The 19,136-nt window shown below is 40.9% G+C and overlaps 1 protein-coding gene across 2 annotated transcripts in view; it reads left to right on the top strand.

Annotated features, from left to right (window-relative positions):
- Positions 1–7,431: 7,431 nt before the first annotated feature.
- Positions 7,432–19,136, top strand: part of Nae1 (NEDD8 activating enzyme E1 subunit 1) — a 28,979-nt gene continuing 17,274 nt past the window's right edge. The window contains exons 1-10 of one of the 2 annotated variants that reach the window (XM_027405745.2): positions 7,432–7,583; positions 10,409–10,512; positions 10,804–10,864; positions 12,300–12,330; positions 13,200–13,271; positions 13,522–13,601; positions 14,441–14,550; positions 17,811–17,920; positions 18,411–18,473; positions 18,867–18,930. In XM_027405745.2, the coding sequence (XP_027261546.1) occupies positions 7,531–7,583; positions 10,409–10,512; positions 10,804–10,864; positions 12,300–12,330; positions 13,200–13,271; positions 13,522–13,601; positions 14,441–14,550; positions 17,811–17,920; positions 18,411–18,473; positions 18,867–18,930 (748 nt within the window). In that variant the 5' untranslated portion in view covers positions 7,432–7,530. The remainder of the gene's footprint in view (positions 7,584–10,408; positions 10,513–10,803; positions 10,865–12,299; positions 12,331–13,199; positions 13,272–13,521; positions 13,602–14,440; positions 14,551–17,810; positions 17,921–18,410; positions 18,474–18,866; positions 18,931–19,136) is intronic. The other variant, XM_027405747.2, reaches the window with a different exon arrangement.

The following is a 19,136-nucleotide window of genomic DNA, read 5'->3' as shown; positions in this document are numbered from 1 at the left end:
CTTTGCCTCTCCATAGTCATCAATGCACCTACTGGGCATTTAGGCTCTCCCCTTGTTGTGAAGGTACCTGAATACCTGCTTTGGCCCAACATTTCCCCATCCACCAGCCCTGGTCCTTGCTGTACCCTCCTCCTGGTATGTCTTCTGTCTTCCACCCACTGGCTCCAGTAGTTCCAAACTGATTCATCTTAGCATGTGGCTTTGTGCCAAAGATAGGGCTTGTTTCTGGCTAGGCCTCAGCAGGCAGTTTGCAGAAGATAAACAGATGGGTGGATGGAAGGACAGACAAATAGTCATACCCAGGACCCTATGCCCAAGAAGAGCTGATGAACCATTGGTAGAATCTCTCTGCTGGTCAGATGTTGACCAGGGGTTGCTATTCTAGTTTCTGATTTTGATTAACCTTGGGAAGTATATCATCTGTCATCTTATCTACCTGGCTCCCCTACATGTCTGACACTGTCTCACTTTCTTCTTCCAGTTCCCTAGATAAAGACATTTCATTCATGGATAGCTAGACAGCTGGGCTGACTTCAGAGATTTGCTAGTCCTGTAAAGTTGTCCTGCTTTGGCCCAAGAGCAGGTAGGGGCTCTCTGATCTGATCTGACTTCAGGGTAGGGGTCGAAGACTGGTGTTCTAGACATAGGGGGTGGTCTCCAAGATCAGCAACCATAAAGTCCGTCAGTGTTTGTTTGAGACAGGTTTTCTCTGTGTAGACCTGGCTGTCCTAGAACTGGCTCTGTAGAACAGGCTAGACTTGAACTCAGAGATCTGCCTGCCTCTGCCTCCCAAGTGCTGGGGTTAAAGGCATGCACCACCACACCTGGAAATTTCAACATTATTGAAGCTCTAGATCTCCAAGCCAGAAACATCACCTACAGATTGGCAAGATGATGGCCTCCAGGGGGAGTATAGAGTCCTGTCTCCTAAAGCGAATCAGATACCCTTCCCCAAAAGACTTACAGTGCTGGTCAGGAACTTTGGATGGTACAGACTCTATTGACCCCTCCACTTCACAGCAATTGGGGGCTTATATATATTTTTTATATTACTTGAAAAATAAAATTGGGTGGCTGGATTGCTCAGTGGTTAAGAGCACTTATTGTGTTTGCAGAGGACAAGTTCCCAGCACCCACAACTGTCTGTAACTCACATTCCAGGTGATCCAACACCCTCTTCTGATCCTTACCAGGCATGCAAGTATGTACACACACATACTTGGAGACAAACTACTCATACACATAATAAGAATTGAAATTAAATAAATAGTCTTTGAAAAGAATAAAATGTGGGGTGGAGAAATAAGTCAGTGTTTAAGAGCACTTGTGGCTCTTGCAAAGAACCCAGGTTTGATTCCTGGCACTCACACAGCATCACACAACAGTCTACAAATCCAATTCCAAGAGGATCAGACGCCCTTTTCTCCATTCCTCAGGCACCAGGCATGCAAGTGGTACACAGACATACATGCAGGCAAAACACCTATACATATAAAATAAAATAAATGTTAAAATGAATAAAACTGGAATTCTTCACATCGATATGCATGTAGTATCACCTGGACAAGTAACATAGGATAGATTTTAGCTCCATTTTACAGATGAGGAGGATAGCAAGGTTCAGAGAGGTTGAGTGATGGGTCAAAAGTATACAGTGAATGACAGAGCAAAGATGAAAATCCAGGCTGTTAGGTTCCTCACGGAAGCCCTTTAAAATCACAGCAAGTGGGAAGGGGAGTAGATTCCACACTTGTTTCTCATTTGCATAGACCTATGCAAGGAGTTAAGGAGAACAAGGGAGAGTGTAGGGTAGATTTTAGGGAGACTGGAGATGGGAAGAGTGGGGAGGGTACAAAATGCAAGTGGGAAGTGAACTTTATTAACTAGTCCTTTGTGCTTACAAGGAGTAGAGTACACACAGTGTATTACACCAAATGAATGATCCAAATTCTGTCTCTCCTGCACACCATTCTCAGTATTTCTTCCCTAGTTCTCGGAATTTAGACAAGTAAGAAGATTCAATGACATCTGTCCTTTCAAGTGAAGGCACAGTGGCCCCAGAAGGGCACTCAGGTCAACTTGGGGGAGACTGTGCCCCCATTCAGACACCTCCAGTTTCACTTACATGCTCTCTTTAAGGCTGCATTGATTTATCTGTTTGACAGTTTACTCTTTGGTCTCAGAGACATCAGTGGCTCTGGTTTTCACTATTTATGGTGCAGGGAGATAAAGGATGTGAGAATATGAGAAAGGGCTGAATTAAGAGAGTGTGGGTAGCTTGCAAAGCCATGCATGCCACAACCTTGGCCAGGTCTCACTTCCCTTCTCCAAAGTACAGTGATTTTGCTCTAGAAGAGAGTGACAGGATTGCCCTGGCCTTGCCCACCTTAGAGGGATCTCTGTAGACATACATTGAAACAACAGATGCCCAATGCTGCACCAAGAGGCAGAATAATGCCTCCATCTCACTCCTTGTTGTATATTTAGGGCTTGTGGGCCAAGCTAGAGTCTTTATTTTTAGTATTAAAAAGAATTTCTTGGATTCGATCCATAACAACACACACACACACACACACACACACTACATATGGTCCCACTTCAAGTGTGAGTCTATGTGTGTGTGTATACATAAATATACATATACATACATATATATATATATATATATTATATATATATATATATATAGTGTAAAGTATTGGGAATGGGCTTGGATTGTAGATACAGGTAGATCACAAAGATGCTGTTCTTATCTCTATGCTCCCAGGATCAACAATGAATAGTTTAATTTTTTTAGTCTGAATTTACATTTTATTTATTTATTAATCTATAAGATAGGAATAGAGAGCCTAGCAGGCCACAAGGTCATATGAGATAGTAACTGACTACTGGCACCACAGATGCAGTTCTCTGTTCCTAGGATTTCTACCTTTTCCCCTTTTGCATAGTTTGTTGGAGAATTTAAAACCCCAAATGTTTCTTTTCAAATTATAGAGATATATTTCTACTAGAGAAACTTTGTTAGAATCAGGAAAACACACATAAGAAAATAAGAAAATTTAAATTACTGTGCTATCACTCCAAAAGCATCACCACTGCTAATATTTTAGTGACTCTCAGGCAAGGCTTTTCTACTATGCATAAGCAATCAAGAATTATTCAGAGGGCTGGGGTAATGGCTCAGAGGTTAAGAGCACTGACTGCTCTTCCAGAGGTCCTGAGTTCAATTCCCAGCAACCACATGGTGGCTCACAACCATCCGTTATGAGATCTGGTGCTCTTTTCTAGTGTCCAGAATGGAAGCAGAATATTGTATACATAATAAATAAATAAGATCTTTAAAAAGAAGTATGTATATAGCCATGTCACCAGCCTTTTCACTTAATGCCCTAAGTAAGCATGTTCCTGCTTGATTAGCCTTGGAGAAGTTCACACTGACTCTTCATACATTGCTCTGGTATACCTTCCGGTTTTCAATACTGTAAATAACATTCCACTGAACATCCTTATATATCCATCTTTGTGTGTGTGTGTGTGTGTGTGTGTGTGTGTGTGTGTGTGTGTGTGTGTGTTGAGTTCCTTAGGATAAATGTTCAGAAAGAAAATTACCAGATTAAATGATAGGCACATTGCCAATTATCATTTTAAATGATTTATTGTTTTGTATGTGCCATGTGAGTGAGAATGCTTGTGGGCAGGTGTCAATGGCATGTATGTGGAGGTCAAAGGACAACTTTTGAGAGTCAGTTTTCTCCTTCCACTGTTAGTTCTGGGGATCCAGCTCAGGCCACAAGGCTTGGAAAGCACTTTTACCTGCTGAACCATCCTGCCAACAAAAGTATTTTATGTGTATTTATTTATTTTGGTTTTCTTGTGTTTGTGTCTGTGTGCAGGCACATGTGTCTGTATGTGTATGTGTCCAGATGCCATGGCATATGTAGGTCAGAAGACAACTTTCAGGACTCAGTTCTTTTTTTCTACAATGTGGGTCCTGGTTATCAAATTCAAGCTGTCAAGTTCAGTACTAAGTGTCTTTACTCGGTAAGTAATCTTGCTAAAACCCATATTTTATGATTTGTATGACAAAGTCTCACTGCGTAGCCCTGGCTCGCCTGGCACTTGTTATATAGACCAGACTGGTCTTGAACTCACAAAGATCTGCTTACCTCTGCCTCCCAGGTGCTTGGATTAAAGGCATGCAATACCACATCTAACTCCCAAGTAATATAAAGTGTAGAAAAATATAGTGGGATCTGGAAAGATGCTTAAGTGGTTGAGAGCACTGACTGCTCTTCCAAGAGGATCCAGGTTCAATTTCTAGCACCCACACAGGGGCTCACAAGCTTCTGTAACTGCAGTTGCAGGGGATCTCATGCCCTCTTCTGGATTCTAGCAGTTCCTGAATTCATGTGGTACACATAAACTCACTCAGGCTCAGTCACATATATAAAAGCACACACACACACACACACACACAACACACACACACACACACACACACACACACACACACTTTTTCTTTATCCTTTCATTCAGCAAGCATTTATCAAATACTTTGCAAATGTTAAGTGGGGGGCCAGTTACGAGGGATATAACTGTGAACATTATAGACCCACAGTTGCTTCAGGCTGCTTATGAGGTTAGGGAGAGAGGCAAGAATCAGACAATGAGCATCTGGTGAAGGGCAGACAGGGAGGGCTAGTGGTCAAGTGCCACAAGATATGCTACTTTTTTCTTTCTTGGCTAGTCTCTCATAGGCTGTCTTCAATTTCTCCTAAACCTCTAGACCCTCTAGGTAGAGATCAACAAGGATGGGTGAAATAACAGACTTGAATTGGTCCGGCCAGAAATGTCAGAGTATTTGTTTTTAATTTTCTTTCTTTCTTTTTTTTTTTTTTGTTTGTTTTTCGAGACAGGGTTTCTATGTATTGCTCTGTCCTGGAACTCATTCTGGAGACCAGGCTGGCCTTGAACTCACAGAGATTCACCTGCCTCTGCCTCCCTAGTGTGCTAGGATTAAAGGCATGTGCCATCAATGCCCGGCCCTGTTTCTAATTCTTAAGTTGGGCTATTTCTCTCTCCCATTCCAAACCCGTTCTCTGTGTGTAAAGCAGGTTGTGCACGTAAAAAAACATTAAATGTTAAGTCTTTTCTGTCAAACACCATAAAACTTTTATTTACAAAAAGGAATTAAAAGCTTTTTATCACCTCCACATTGTGAAACCTCCACATTGTGAAAGCAAATGTTTCAATCCCTCCCTGTGGCATACAGCTTGCTTTTGGAAAGGCCCTCTGTTTCAATCTTTTAATTTCAGTGACTAAAGTGACTGACCACTTCCTGAGTTCTTTCCTTTCCTTTTCACCAATTTCTTTAAAGTTAGCAAATCTCAAGGGCTGGAGAGAAGGCTCAGCAGCTACGAGTGTGTGTTGCTCTGCAGAGGACCCAAGTATTCAGTTCCCAGCACCCACACTGGATGGCTCACAACCACATGTAACTCCAACTCCAGGGGAATCCCATATTTCTGGCGCTTATGTCAGTAATGCACTCACATGTGAATACACACACATATACGCATTTAAGAATACTTTTTTTTTTTTAAAGGAGAGAGGTGGCAAGATGACTCAGGAGGAAGAGGCTCCTGCCAAACTGGAGGACTTGGGTTTTCCCTGGAACCTGCATGGAAGAAGAGAAGTGACCTCTGCAAGTTGTCATCTGTCCACCATAGGTGCATCATGACATTCTTGCACACACCCCCATAAATAAGTAAATATAAAAAATTGTAAGAAATGCATGCTCTGAGGTATCTCTTTACAGACACCAACAACTCAATCCTTCTTGAAGTAACCGCGCCCCCCCCCACCCCGACCCAGTTCATTTCCAGTCATGTTTGTTGATCTTTCATTTCCTGGTGCCATTGTGCGCCAGAGGCTATGGAGTGAACTTTCACCGGTCACTTTTGACCTTCTCACATTCCCTGGGTGTATTTTATTATCTCTCATGCTTCACCTGTGTAACTGGAGAAGGAAATGGGACAACAGAGGCACATACTGAGCTGGGAAAGCCTCATGCCTTTTTCTCCCATCAGTTGGGTTCCATAGGGGCTGGGAGGGAAGTCATGGCAGGGTGTGCCCTTACCTCAGTCCTGACACTGTGCCCAGGGGAAGTGAATTTATCAGCACTGCAATATTACTGTCAAGCTGACCGACCTCTTCTGTGCCCTCAACCACCCACGACTGGCGGGAATATGTGTGTGAAGATACACACTCATTACGTGCTAGGATAATAATCTCAGGGTGAGGGGGTAATCTAGCAATCATTAACCTGGAGACCCCTGTAGAGATTGGGATACAGAGGAAGGGAATCCTTACTTCCTTTCCTACTTGTCAGCAAGCCTCTTGCTTCCTCCTGTCTTCAACTTGCTTATAAATTCCTTTCTTAGCATTGGCCACCACAGGACAGTCATCCTGTATCACAAGGCAATTGCAGTCTTAAATTTCTCCTTGATCATGGTCTTCATAGCCAGCCCCAGCTGCCTCTCAGCCTTCCCAATCCTCTTCTCATTTGTTACCAAGGGAGCTCCTCTCTCTCTCTCTCTCTCTCTCTCTCTCTCTCTCTCTCTCTCTCTCTCTCTCTCTCTCTCTGTCTGTCTCTGTCTCTGTCTCTGTCTCTCTCTCTCTCTCCTCCCTCCTTCCCCTCTCTCTCCCCCCCCCAGGGTTTCTCCATGTTTGAACACGCGCTGTAGTCCAGGGTGGCCTCGAACTCACACAGATCAGATCCACCTGCCTCTACCTCCCAAGTGCTACAAAATCTCATTTTAAAAATGGGAGACCCAAAGCCGGGCATTGGTGGCGCACACCTTTAATCCCAGCACTCAGGAGGCAGAGGCAGGCGGATCTCTGTGAGTTCGAGACCAGTCTGGTCTACAAGAGGTAGTTCCAGGACAGCCTCCAAAGCCACAGAGAAACTCTGTCTCGAAAAACAAAAACAAAAATGGGGGGCTGGAGAGATGGTTAAGAGCACCGACTGCCCTTCCAGAGGTCCTGAGTTCAATTCCCAGCAACCATATGGTGGCTCACAACCATCCGTTATGAGATCTGGTGCCCTCTTCTGGTGTGCAGATATACATGGAAGCAGAATGTTGTATGCATAATAAATAAATAAAATCTTTAAAAAAGAAAAAACAAAAAAACAAAAATGGGAGAACCATGCATTTCTATTTCACTGGTGAACAAACTGAAGGTTTGAATGGAAAAGAGCCATTTTTACAATTAGTAAGCGATTAAAATCCAAGTCGGCTTGATTTAAAGAATGGAGCTCTCCACAATTACTGCGGGTACAGAAAAACTACTCTGCACCCAGCCTCTGGTTTGTCCAACTTCCCCGTGACGCGTGCGCAGTGCGGCGGCGGCGCCCCCTACTGGCGGCGCGCTGAAGGCGATGGTCGCTCAAGGCGCCTAGTGCGCCTGCGCACAAGTGAGTGGGTGGCGGCCTACTACCTCGGCTTTGCTGTACGCTGGACTGGGGCGGCAATGGCGCAGCACGGGAAACTACTCAAGGAACAGAAGTACGACCGGCAGCTGAGGTGAGCCACGGCTTCCCAATGAGCAAGCCGGCGGATTTGCGGGCTCTCCGGAGGCCTGCGGGGCCCAAGTGCCTCGGCGGCGTGGGCGGGCCTTCCTCAGGCCTGACGCGGCGCGCGGCGGTGTGGGGCGTGGGGAGCCGGCGCTCTGGGCTCTGGCCACTGGCCAGAGTGCTCGGAGAAGGCCGGGACGCCCCTTCCCGCAGGGCCGCGCCAGGCTGTGTGCGGTTGGAGGTGCGCTATGTCTCTTCGAACCTGGTCTGCACGGTCGCGGCCGTCCCCCTGCGTTCACGGAGCAAGAGGATCGGGAGTATCCCATCCCGACCGCATTGTGCAGCACCGAGGAACTGATACTGTTCCACGCCAGCTCTGTCCAATAGCAATGCATAATTCTAGTTTCATGTGAGCCATCTGTGTTCGCAATTGTAATTTTTACAGTAGGCACCTTTGAAATAAGTTAAAAGAAGCCGGACGTGGTGGCGGGCGCTCGTTGGTAATCCCAGCACTTGAGAGGCAGAGGCAGGTGGATCAGAAATTGGGAGTCAGCCTGGGCTACATAGGAAGAATTTGGGGATGGGGAGAGTAAAAAGACACAGGGAAGTAATTTTTGCTACTGCTGCCTCCTACCCTCCTTTATTTTGAGGAACGGTCTTACGCAGCCCAGGCTGGCCTTGAACTCAATCATCTGTCTCTCAAGTGCTTAGATTGCAGATATTCTCTGCCAGGCCAGGTTTAAAAACACGTTTTTGCTCTTCCTCCTCTCTTTCTTTCACCCTGGAGTGTCCTGGAACTTGCTACGTAGACCTGGCTGGGCTCAAACTTGCAGCAATCCTCCTGCCTCTGTCCCAACAGCTGAGATTACCGGTGTGGACCACCACATCCATTTTATTAGGTGCCGAGAGTGGAACTCTGGGCATCAAGCATGGTTGACAAGCTGCCAAACTGAGCTACACCCCCCCCCCCAACCCCAGGGTCGTTTTTTTATAATGTTTATTTAATGTAGTATGTCCAGAATATTACCATTTCAACATGGAATCATTGTGAAAAAGTTACTCGGCTATTTTTTTGTTCACTCTGTCTAATAAAGCAGGTATTTCACACATAAAGAATGTCTTCATGCTAGCTGCATTTCTAGGACTCAGTAGCCATTGTAAATAACCTTAATGGACAGGGCATATCCCTCAACTACTACCCCATCCTTGTTTTTCTTTCTATTCTTTTTTTCTTCATCATTTCTTACTTATTACCTTCTGTGTGTTGAGTCAGAGGAAGTTATAAAAGTGCTTGCTACCACCTCTCCTCTCAGGAGCTCCCATGATATACTGTGTCCCTAAAGGTGGGAATTTCCCTTTGTACTGACAGCCTAGTTAGTACTTCATCAGGGATGTAGACTCTTAGTTCTGAGACTGTCCTTGAAGGCAGACACTCTTTGATACAAACAGGGAAACTAAGACTTGTAAAAGTTAGGTAACTGGCCCAGATTTATGCATGTTTTCAACTTGGGTCCATTTAGCTTTTTCATACTCATCCTTTCTCCCAAGCTTCTAGTCAGAGAAAGAAGCCAACACAACTATAACAACTATGAGTTCTCATATACTCTTGTAGTTTTTGTTTTTTGGGTATACATAAAACCATAAATCATAGGCAACAAAATTGAGAAGGATATTTAAGGTTACTAGGTACCGGAAGAGGATTTTGAGTGAGTCCATTCCTTAAAGTACTAAATTTTATCCAGCATAATGAGAACTGTTTATGACTTTAGAAGGGTCAGAAGGAAAGAGAAATGAAGTTGGATGGGCAAGTAGCATCCATTGATCAAGGCCTCACTCTCAGGCCAGCAAGATAAGACCATGTGCCCCATTTCCACAGAAAAGAAAAGGTCAGTTTCTGGTCTATGTAGTTTTCCCAAACTATTCCCCCATTTGACAGCTATTCAGTGATCAGCTCTTCTAGGCAAAGCCCTGTGTCAGCAGCATGGTCTGGGACCTTTTAAAGTGAAGAGATAGATGCTCAGTAAATGAAAACTCAAATGGTGCAGTTTGTTGGGATAGGCTTTATTTTGGTGACAAGGAATGTTAGAGTCTTTTCTTAGTCCTCTGGGCATCTAATAGTACTTGTCTGGAAATGGCATTTGCAAATAATTTGGGCTTCCCCATATTTTCTGTTCTGAAGAGAAAATAGTAGATTTTTTTTTGGTTGTTTTTTTTTTTTTGGGGGGGGGTGTGTGTATGTATGTCAAGGAGTCAGGGATTAAAGGTGACCAGATTGGCCCCAAAAACCATGGTATGTGTGTGATCATGAACTTGTTAATCAATCAGGTTATAAAATGTATTTCTAATTCTTATTATACCTCCTATATACCTCCATGTTTGTTAATGTATGCATCTTTTAATCATGCTAGAATATTCGTTGGCTATTTTTGTATCTATTTAATAGATTTTATTTATATTTCAATTGAACATTATGTAATTTTCTGCTTCAGCTTTCTGAAAAGCTGAGACAACAGATGCACATTGCCTTACTTGGCTAACACCTTTCTTTATTGTTGATGAGTGTATCCCTGGGCTTTCTGTTCTATAAATTACCTGGTTTCAAAGGAGTAAAACAAACACTAGAAAGACAGCTTAATAGTACTAGTTATATATATAACATACAAAGGATGATTTATCAAAGTTTTGATAACCCTCACAATATCAGTTCATATCTCACATATTTGCTATGGTATGCTATATGTTATTTTATGGAAGAATACTTTAAATGTCATCATCAAATAAGAAAGTCATATTTTTGAGAACTTTTTAATGTTCAATTTATGTTTTGTTTTGTAGGTTGTGGGGTGATCATGGGCAAGAAGCTTTGGAATCTGCTCATGTTTGCCTAATAAATGCAACGGCTACAGGAACTGAAATTCTTAAAAACTTGGTATTGCCAGGTAATGTAATATTGGTGATTGCTTTCTAAATAACTTAAGGTTCTCATAAAAAGTACATATACTTGGGCTGACAGGATGGCTTAGTGGTACTCACTTACTGTCACGCTTGACAATTTGAGTTTGATCCCTGGAGCCCATATTGTGGAAGGAGAGAACCAACTCCCATGGGTTGACCTCTCACCTCTACATGTGTGCAATGGCACAAGCACGCTGATGTTCAAATCGATAAAGGTAAAAACAAAACAAAACTCCAAATCAAAACACAGTTTCCGCTGTCTTTTGTCTCCCCAGGTATTGGATCATTTACAATTATTGATGGAAAGCAGGTCAGCGGAGAAGATGCTGGAAACAAGTATGTCTTGTTCTTTTTTATCTTTTAAACTTAGTCTGGTTTGAAAGATTATTTCTCATTGTGCCTTGTTATATAAAAATGATTCTTTATAGGTGATCTATGTTTTTTTTTTTTTAGAGATAGTCATATTTGGATCTTAAGAACACTTCCCAATTTGATTTCATATATTTATTCTCCTCAGGGTTTAGAGCCTGGGAGTCTCTCATCATATTTGTCCCTAAATAACAAGTAAACATTGATTCAAGGAAAAACAGAATTTAGTTCATATTAGTTTGATACTTTTTCTTTGGGTCATAGTATGTTTCTGCTATCCACAACACAACTCTTTTATTGGTATCTGTAAAATAATAAAAGTTATGTTATTGCTGGGTGTTGGTGGCGCACGCCTTTAATCCCAGCACTTGGGAGGCAGAGGCAGGTGGATCTCTGTGAGTTTGAGGCCAGCCTGGTCTCCAGAGCCAGTGCCAGGATAGGCTCCAAAGCTACACAGAGAAACCTTGTCTTGAAAAACCAAAAAAAAAAAAAAAAAAATATGTTATTTTTGCTTATCTTTTTGATTATGCAGGATGTGCTGAATATATAAGGTTTCTTTTTCTTTTTTTTTCCTTTTTTAAAGATTTATTTATTTTATGTATGAGTGCTATATCTGCATGTGTGACTTTATGCCAGAAGAACCCATTAGAGATAGTTGTGAGACACCATGTGGTTGTTGGGAATTGAACTCAGGTCCTCTGGAAGAGCAAACAGTGCTCTTAACCACTGAGCCATGTCTCCAGCCCAAGGTTTCTTTTTCTTATGGAACCATGTGCCTTTGCCACAAAATTGTGCCTAGATTCTCATCAGTAGCCTCAATTTAGACCTATGGGATGTGGCCAACATATGTGTGGGAGGAAGCCTGAATGAATCTTTTGTAATTTCCTGCAAAAACAAACAGTTCACTACAGCATTTCCCAAGTGTCTGCAGAACGTTGGTTATAGGAAATGTTAATAGCTCTTAAATGGGACAGTGGATTTCATGGTCAGATGAGTTTGTGGAGTGGTTCAAAGGAGGTTAAACTTTACTATTCAACTTATTATCGGGTACATTATGACTTTCTAAGAAGGCGGTATAACATATGGTGTTTCCTCTTTTTTCATTCTTGGAACTCTTTTCTCTTAGAGCATCTTATGAAATGTGTCTTGGGGAACACTGGTTTACTAGCCTGTCCACTTTTCTTCCTTCAAAAAGACTGTTATAGTCTTTTATGAAAATAGTGTTTGTGGGTTGGGGCATAGCTCAATGGTAAAGAACAGTAAAACACACACACACACACACACACACACACACACACACACACAATTGGTTGATATTTGAATGTGATACACTCTTATAAATGGCAAACAACTTTTGCTTTACAGCCATATACATCTTGACTTTTTTTTCTATCCCCTTTAGCTTTTTCCTTCAAAAAAGCAGTATTGGCAAGGTAAGCAATCATTGCTATGAAGTATGGTTGTTTGTAAGCATCTAATAATGCACTATATCTTGGCTGCTAGAAAAGTTCTGACTTTAAAAGACCTTGTTCTCTGAGTGAAAAGTTGGGTTAACTCATTTTCTAATCTGGCAAATCTCTGTTGGTAGTTGAAGAATTTTAGAGTACTGCCTGTGCTTTTACCCTGTCCTTTAATAAAGTCCTGAGTAACATTGATGTTCAGTGGATGGAGTATTATGGTTAAGAAATTAGTAAGTGGACCTTGTAGAAAATTCTTTATTTTTGTACTTTAAAAGAAAACCTTAGAAATTCATGTTCAGCCAGGCGGTGGTGGCGCACGCCTTTAATCCCAGCACTTGGGGCGTCAGAGGCAGGCGGATCTCTGTGAGTTCAGGTCCAGCTTGGTCTACAGGAGCTAGTTCCAGGACAGCCTCAAAAGCCACAGAGAAACGCTGTCTCGGAAAAAAAAAAAAGAAACCAAAAAAGGAAAAAGAAATCCATGTTCATATTCTGAATAAAGTTGCGCTTATTTAATGGTTGGACGCTCTTTGATGGCATTATAGACATGGTGGTTAGAGTGGGGCTGAACTTGATCTAGTATAACCCTGCCTACCACCTATTTTTGTCATTTACCTGGTCAGAAAAGTGAGAGCAAATAATGTGGTCATTTAAGAACTCTGGAGGTGAAAATCTGGTTCAACCCTGTAACATTCTACTTGAGCCTCAGTTAAATACTGAGGAGTAGAATTGTCACATCTATGTATGGAATTTAGAAATTTTCAGTTTTTCTTGATCTGTAAGCTTGTGGATCATATTGTGGCTAAGTACTTTCTAATTCAAGTCAAATGCTTTGTTTTTGAAAGAACCGAGCTCAAGCTGCCATGGAATTCTTACAAGAACTAAATAGCGATGTCTCTGGAAGTTTTGTGGAAGAGGTATAATACATATATATTTATATATATATATATATATATATATATATATACACATTGTTTTTCCTATAATGCAGTATGTTTTTAAAAATAATTCAAAGTCCTAGAACTTAGAGTTTTGAATCATTGTATCACTTATATTTAGTTGGAATTTAATTTGTCAACACATTTATTTTAACATAGCTTAACTGCTTCTGCCTGCCATGTTTAATATGTGAAATTGTTGAATTTTTCCTCCCCTTGTCTTATTTAGAGTCCAGAAAACCTTCTAGACAATGATCCTTCATTTTTCTGTAGGTTTACTGTTGTGGTTGCAACTCAGCTTCTTGAAAGGTAAATTTTAGATGTTAATATCTTTCTTAGTCTTGCTTTATTTGCATAGTTTTCCCTATGTACGTTTTTCTGTATACATATTTTATCTGGTTTCTAAAATTCTTAAAGAAACATTAAATGTGACGTTCTTGTATGCTAGCTTTGAAAGGATAGTAAGAAAAAAATGAGATAATTGGATATATTTAGAGCACGTTAAGTGAACATTAGATATTGATAAATGATGAAATATTAATTAGAAGCCAAGTATGGGGCTATATGCCTGTAAACTCAGCACTCAGATTTTGAGTTTGAGGCCAGCCTGGCCTACACAGTAAGTTTCGGGCTAGCTTGAACCACATAGTGAAATCCCATGTTTCAGAAATACCAAAACCCAGAAAATTAAAAACAAATTAGTTAAATTGTTACTGATTACAGGAAGATTTGTAGGTGTATACATGGGTTTTATAAATATGTCTCACCATCTTAGAAATGTTTAGATAGAACTCGGCATGATGGTGCACTCCTTTAATCCCAGCGCTCAGGAGACTGAGGCAGGTAGATCTCTGTGGTTCGAGGCCAGCCTGGTGTACAGAGTGAGTTCCAGGACAGTTAAAGCCCTTACACAGAAAAACCCTGTCTCAAAAAAGCAAAAATCAAAACAAAACAAAAGTTTAGTGTTTTCACCAGCATTCTTCCTAATAAAACAGATTAGGGTCTCATATCCTTCTAGTCCAACACTTTGGAGATTGCAGCCAAGTGAAATTGCTTGCTTTCCACTAAACTCTTGCCTGTTTATGTTAGACAGTTCCATGTCTGCATGTATTCACTTGCTTATGTTCTTACTTTGCCTTCCTTTACAGTACATTACTTCGTTTAGCAGATGTCCTCTGGAATTCCCAGATCCCTCTTTTGATCTGTAGGACATATGGACTAGTTGGTTATATGAGGATTATTATAAAAGAACACCCAGGTAAAAGTGTTAAACATATGGGACTTGCTATTGGTTGCTTGAGCTCTAATTTTAGAAACTTGTTAATTTATAGTCAGTTTTAAATTGCAAAATAAATTCATAGCAGTATATATCTGGCTACAGGTTCAAAGAAGCAATCAGATTCAATAGTTTTTTTTTTAATTTACTTATATGTGTATGGATGTCTTTCCTGTATGTATGGATATATATATATATATATATATATATATATATATATATATATATATATATATATCTGAAATGTATTCCTGGTGCCAGCAGAGTCCAGAAGAGGGCCTCATATCATCTAGAACTAGACTTACAGATGGTTGTGAGCCACTCTGTTGGTCCTGGAAATTGAACTTGGGTCCTTGGGAAGAGCAGCCACTGCTTTTAATCACTGCACCATCTCTCTAGACTGATTCATAGGTTTTTGTCTGCTATTTTCTTACATAGCATAGCATTATAGATGGATGCAGATCAGAGACATAATTTACCACTTCTTCATCTTGCTAAAGAGGTTTGACAGCTATATAAGATCCTGGTTCTTTTTCTTCCTAACTCAAGTAGGTTGTTTATAGCTACCACAAGAATGCATGTATCATTTTGATACAGACAGTACACTAGTGGTTCTCAACATTATTAATGCTGCCACCCTTTATTACAGTGCTTCATGTTGTGGTGACCCTCCCCCCCAACCATAAAGTTATTGTGTTGCTACTTCATAACTGTAACTTTTTTTTTTTTTTTTTTTTTTTTTGGTTTTTCGAGACAGGGTTTCTCTGTGTAGCTTTGGAGCCTATCCTGGCACTCGCTCTGGAGACCAGGCTGGCCTTGAGCTCATAGAGATCCACCTGCCTCTGCCTCCCGAGTGCTGGGATTAAAGGTGTCCGCCACCAGCGCCCGGCTCATAACTGTAATTTTGCTACTGTTACAAGTTGTAATGTAAATTATCTGATACTGATATTCGAACCCCAAGGGAGAACCATTGCATTATACCAACATTTCACATCAGTCTTTTGTTCCAGTCTCATACTGGCCTTAGATTTCCTATTCCATGTTCAGTTACACATGTTAAGCCTTTTTCCTTACTCCTATTCCTACATAAACAGTGTTAAAGGAGACTAGAGACATTCGTAGGCAGGCTTACATCAGCAGAGGCTGATATCAGCTCTTCCTATAGAGTCTTAATCTTAGAATTTCATAAAATTTTCCTGTAGTACTCTAAAAAATGTTTCTACTGAATAGTGTTTTCATTCTATGCCAGCTATGCCAGGCACTCTGTTGGTGTAACAATAGCTATTAACAATGACAGCATCACAAGGAGTAGTGTCACTTGGGCAGGGAGGATAATCTTTTGGCAACTGATGTTAGGATATTTAAGAGTGTGTGTGTGTGTGTGTGTGTGTGTGTGTATAGGAGGGTGGTGGTGGCGGTGATGATGGCACATACCTTTAGTCCTAGTACTGGGGAGGCAGAGGCAGGCAGATTTCTGTTAGTTCAAGGCCAACCTGATTACAGAGCAAGTTCAAGGACAGATGGGGCTACACAGAGATACCCTGTCTTGGAAACAAAACAAAATAAAAAACAAACGACATTTGCTGGGCTGTGGTGGTGCACACCTTTAATCTGAGTACTTGGGAGGTAGAGACAAGCGGATCTTTGTGAGTTCCAGGCCAGCCTGGTTTACAGAGCAAGTTCCAGGACAGTCAGGGCTATGCAGAGAGAAACTATCTTGAAAAACGAAACAGTTAAAGGTGGGAAAGTGACAGAGTAAACTTTTTATTTTACACAGATCACCCTGATGCTAAATAGAGAGTGAAGGACTTAAAGGAGCAAAGACTGAAGGCTGTGAAATTTCTGGTGGTATGATAGGAGGAGGGATGAGGAAGGGAGAGGGAGGAAGAAAGGAGCCTGTAGCTTAGAGAAGAAGTTTTAGGAATAGGTAAAAGGAGGCAGGTAGTGATGAAGGTCAGCATTGTTAGCTATATGTCTGCTTTTATGTAAATGATTTACTCTTTATTATGCTGTTATTACCATATCTGCATAGGAAGATATTTGTTACATGTTTTAAAATGACATAGCAAATGGCAAAATTATAACCTCATTACAAGCACTCACTGAAATTGTACATTGTTTTTTATTCTCTCACGTGGAGAGCAGTGTCCAAAGTCAGATCAGGAAATGGAGAGTAACCGATGTTGAGGTAAAAGAAGCAAACATCCAGGATATCCTCAAGTTTCTGGTGAAGAGGGCTATGTAGGTAGTAATGCTTTCTTTTGAAGAAGAAAGACAGAGAAGGAGGGTAGATTGTCAGGAGTTGCTGTTGCATACATTTGTCAGTCTGAACTTTCTCAGTTATAGTAGCAAATTCTGTTCTAAAGGAATTGTGCTTTCATTAAAACTTAGCCATATGTGGTAATACACATGTCTGTAGTCCTCGTACTAAGAAGGTTGAGGTGGGAGAAACTAGAGTGCAAGGCTGGGATTGCCTTAAAAGAAAACAGACCCTTACAGCCCATGTAAGATTTGTATATTTACTATATATAAGTTGCACTTCAGTAACACAGTGAAAAAAACTCAGTAGGCACTGTGACCATTAAGATTATAGATTTCTACCAGGCAGTGGTGGCACATGCCTTTAATTCCAGCACTAGGGAGGTAGAGGCTAGCAGATCTCTGTGAGTTCAAGGCTAGCCTGATCCACAGAGCTAATTCTGGGACAGACTCCAAAGCTACAGAGAAACCCTGTTTAGAAAAACTAAAAAACAAACAAACAAACAAAAGATTATAGATTTCCAACCAGCCATGGTAGCACACATCTTTAATTCCAGCACTTAGGAGGCAGATCTCTGTGAGTTTGAGACAAGTCTGGTCTACATTCTGAGTTTCAAGTTAATTAAGGCTAAAGTGAGACTGACTCCCTCCCACCCTCCCTCCCACCCTCCCTTCCTCCTCCCTCCCCCTTCCCCCCCCCTCTCTCTCTCACACACACACACACACACACACACACACACACACACAATTATAGGTTTCCAGTCAGGTATTGGTGGTGGCTCATGCCTAAAATAACAACTTGGATGATGAGGCAGGAGGATTACCATGAGTTCAAGGTTAGCCTGGGGCATAAAATAATGATCTCCCTTCCCCATTTCCAACCAACTGATCACACAAACAAAATGTGTGAGTGTGTGTCTTAAGTTTCTATGATATAGTATATTACTAAAGAATTAAATATGTCTTTTGGGATTGTTTGACAGTAATAGAATCACATCCAGATAATGCATTGGAGGATCTACGACTAGATAAGCCATTTCCTGAACTGAGAGAACATTTTCAATCTTATGATTTGGAACATATGGAAAAAAAGGTTGGTAGAGAGATTGAGAGTATGTGTGGCTGGGGTGGGGGTGGGGGGGGTGGGGTGGGTGGGGGGGGGGAGATGGGGAGGTGGGGAGGTGTTACAGAAAGCATGTACCTGTGAGCCAGAGGTCAATCTCAGGTTCTCTCAGTTGCTTTCTACTTTGCCTTTTGAGACAGTGCCTTGTCACTGAGCTTGGAGCTGGCCATTCGTTTAGGTTGATTGGCCAGCAAGAGCTCCAGGATCTGCTTGCCTTGACTGCCGTTCACTGAAGTTTCAGCTTATAGCCATGCCTGGCAAGCATTTTACTCACTGAGCTACTCCATAGCCACTCAGAAATCATTTCTAAAACCCTTTTTATCAAACCAGTTCATTTGTCTCTATTTATTACTTCATATGTATTAGTAGATAGTTGCAAATATTGAAAACAAGATGGTATAAGTGAAGAATTAATACTAACAAATACTGATATTTTCTTCATTTTGTGTCTCATTTTTAGGATCATAGCCATACTCCATGGATTGTGATCATAGCTAAATATTTAGCACAGTGGTATAGTGAAGTATGTCTTTTTTTTTTTTTAATTATATAAAGCTCTTTTGAGGTTTGTGGGAGGTTAATGTTTTACTTTGTTAGAGTGTATTGCAAATGGGAATTTTGAAGTTTAAATTCAACTACCACTCTTTCAATTACTGATCTTTTAATTAACAAATTGGAATTTCAGTAAATTTCTTCTTGAAACTACTGTGAGGAATGAATGGAAAGAAATGGCCTACAGTTACTCTTTCCAAATTAAGAGAGCCTCTGATGTCACTGATAATATATATACATATACATATACATGGCATATTTTTTTGATAAAATCTTACTGTGGAGAATGAAGAAAACTTTAGATACTCAGTTTCCATATTCTGAGTTTGAATAACTAGATCTTTAAAATTTTTAATCAATTTAGACAAATGGGCGAATTCCTAAAAGCTATAAAGAAAAAGAAGACTTCAGAGATTTGATTAGACAAGGTAATTTTCTGCACCATAACTAAGTATTATATAGACTTCAGAGATTTGATTAGACAAGGTAATTTTCTGCACTACAACCAAGTATTATATACATTTTGAAAAAAAAAATTGCTTGAAGCCAATATTTATTGGATTTCAGATGATGCCATCATGAGTTTTTTTTTTTTTTTTTTTTTTTTGGTTTTCGATACAGGGTTTCTCTGTGT

Source organism: Cricetulus griseus, chromosome 3 (genome assembly GCF_003668045.3).
Source record: "Cricetulus griseus strain 17A/GY chromosome 3, alternate assembly CriGri-PICRH-1.0, whole genome shotgun sequence".
NCBI classification, from domain to species: domain Eukaryota; kingdom Metazoa; phylum Chordata; class Mammalia; order Rodentia; family Cricetidae; genus Cricetulus; species Cricetulus griseus.
Note: the sequence above shows the minus strand (reverse complement) of the source record. Positions and strands in the feature narration are given on the sequence as shown.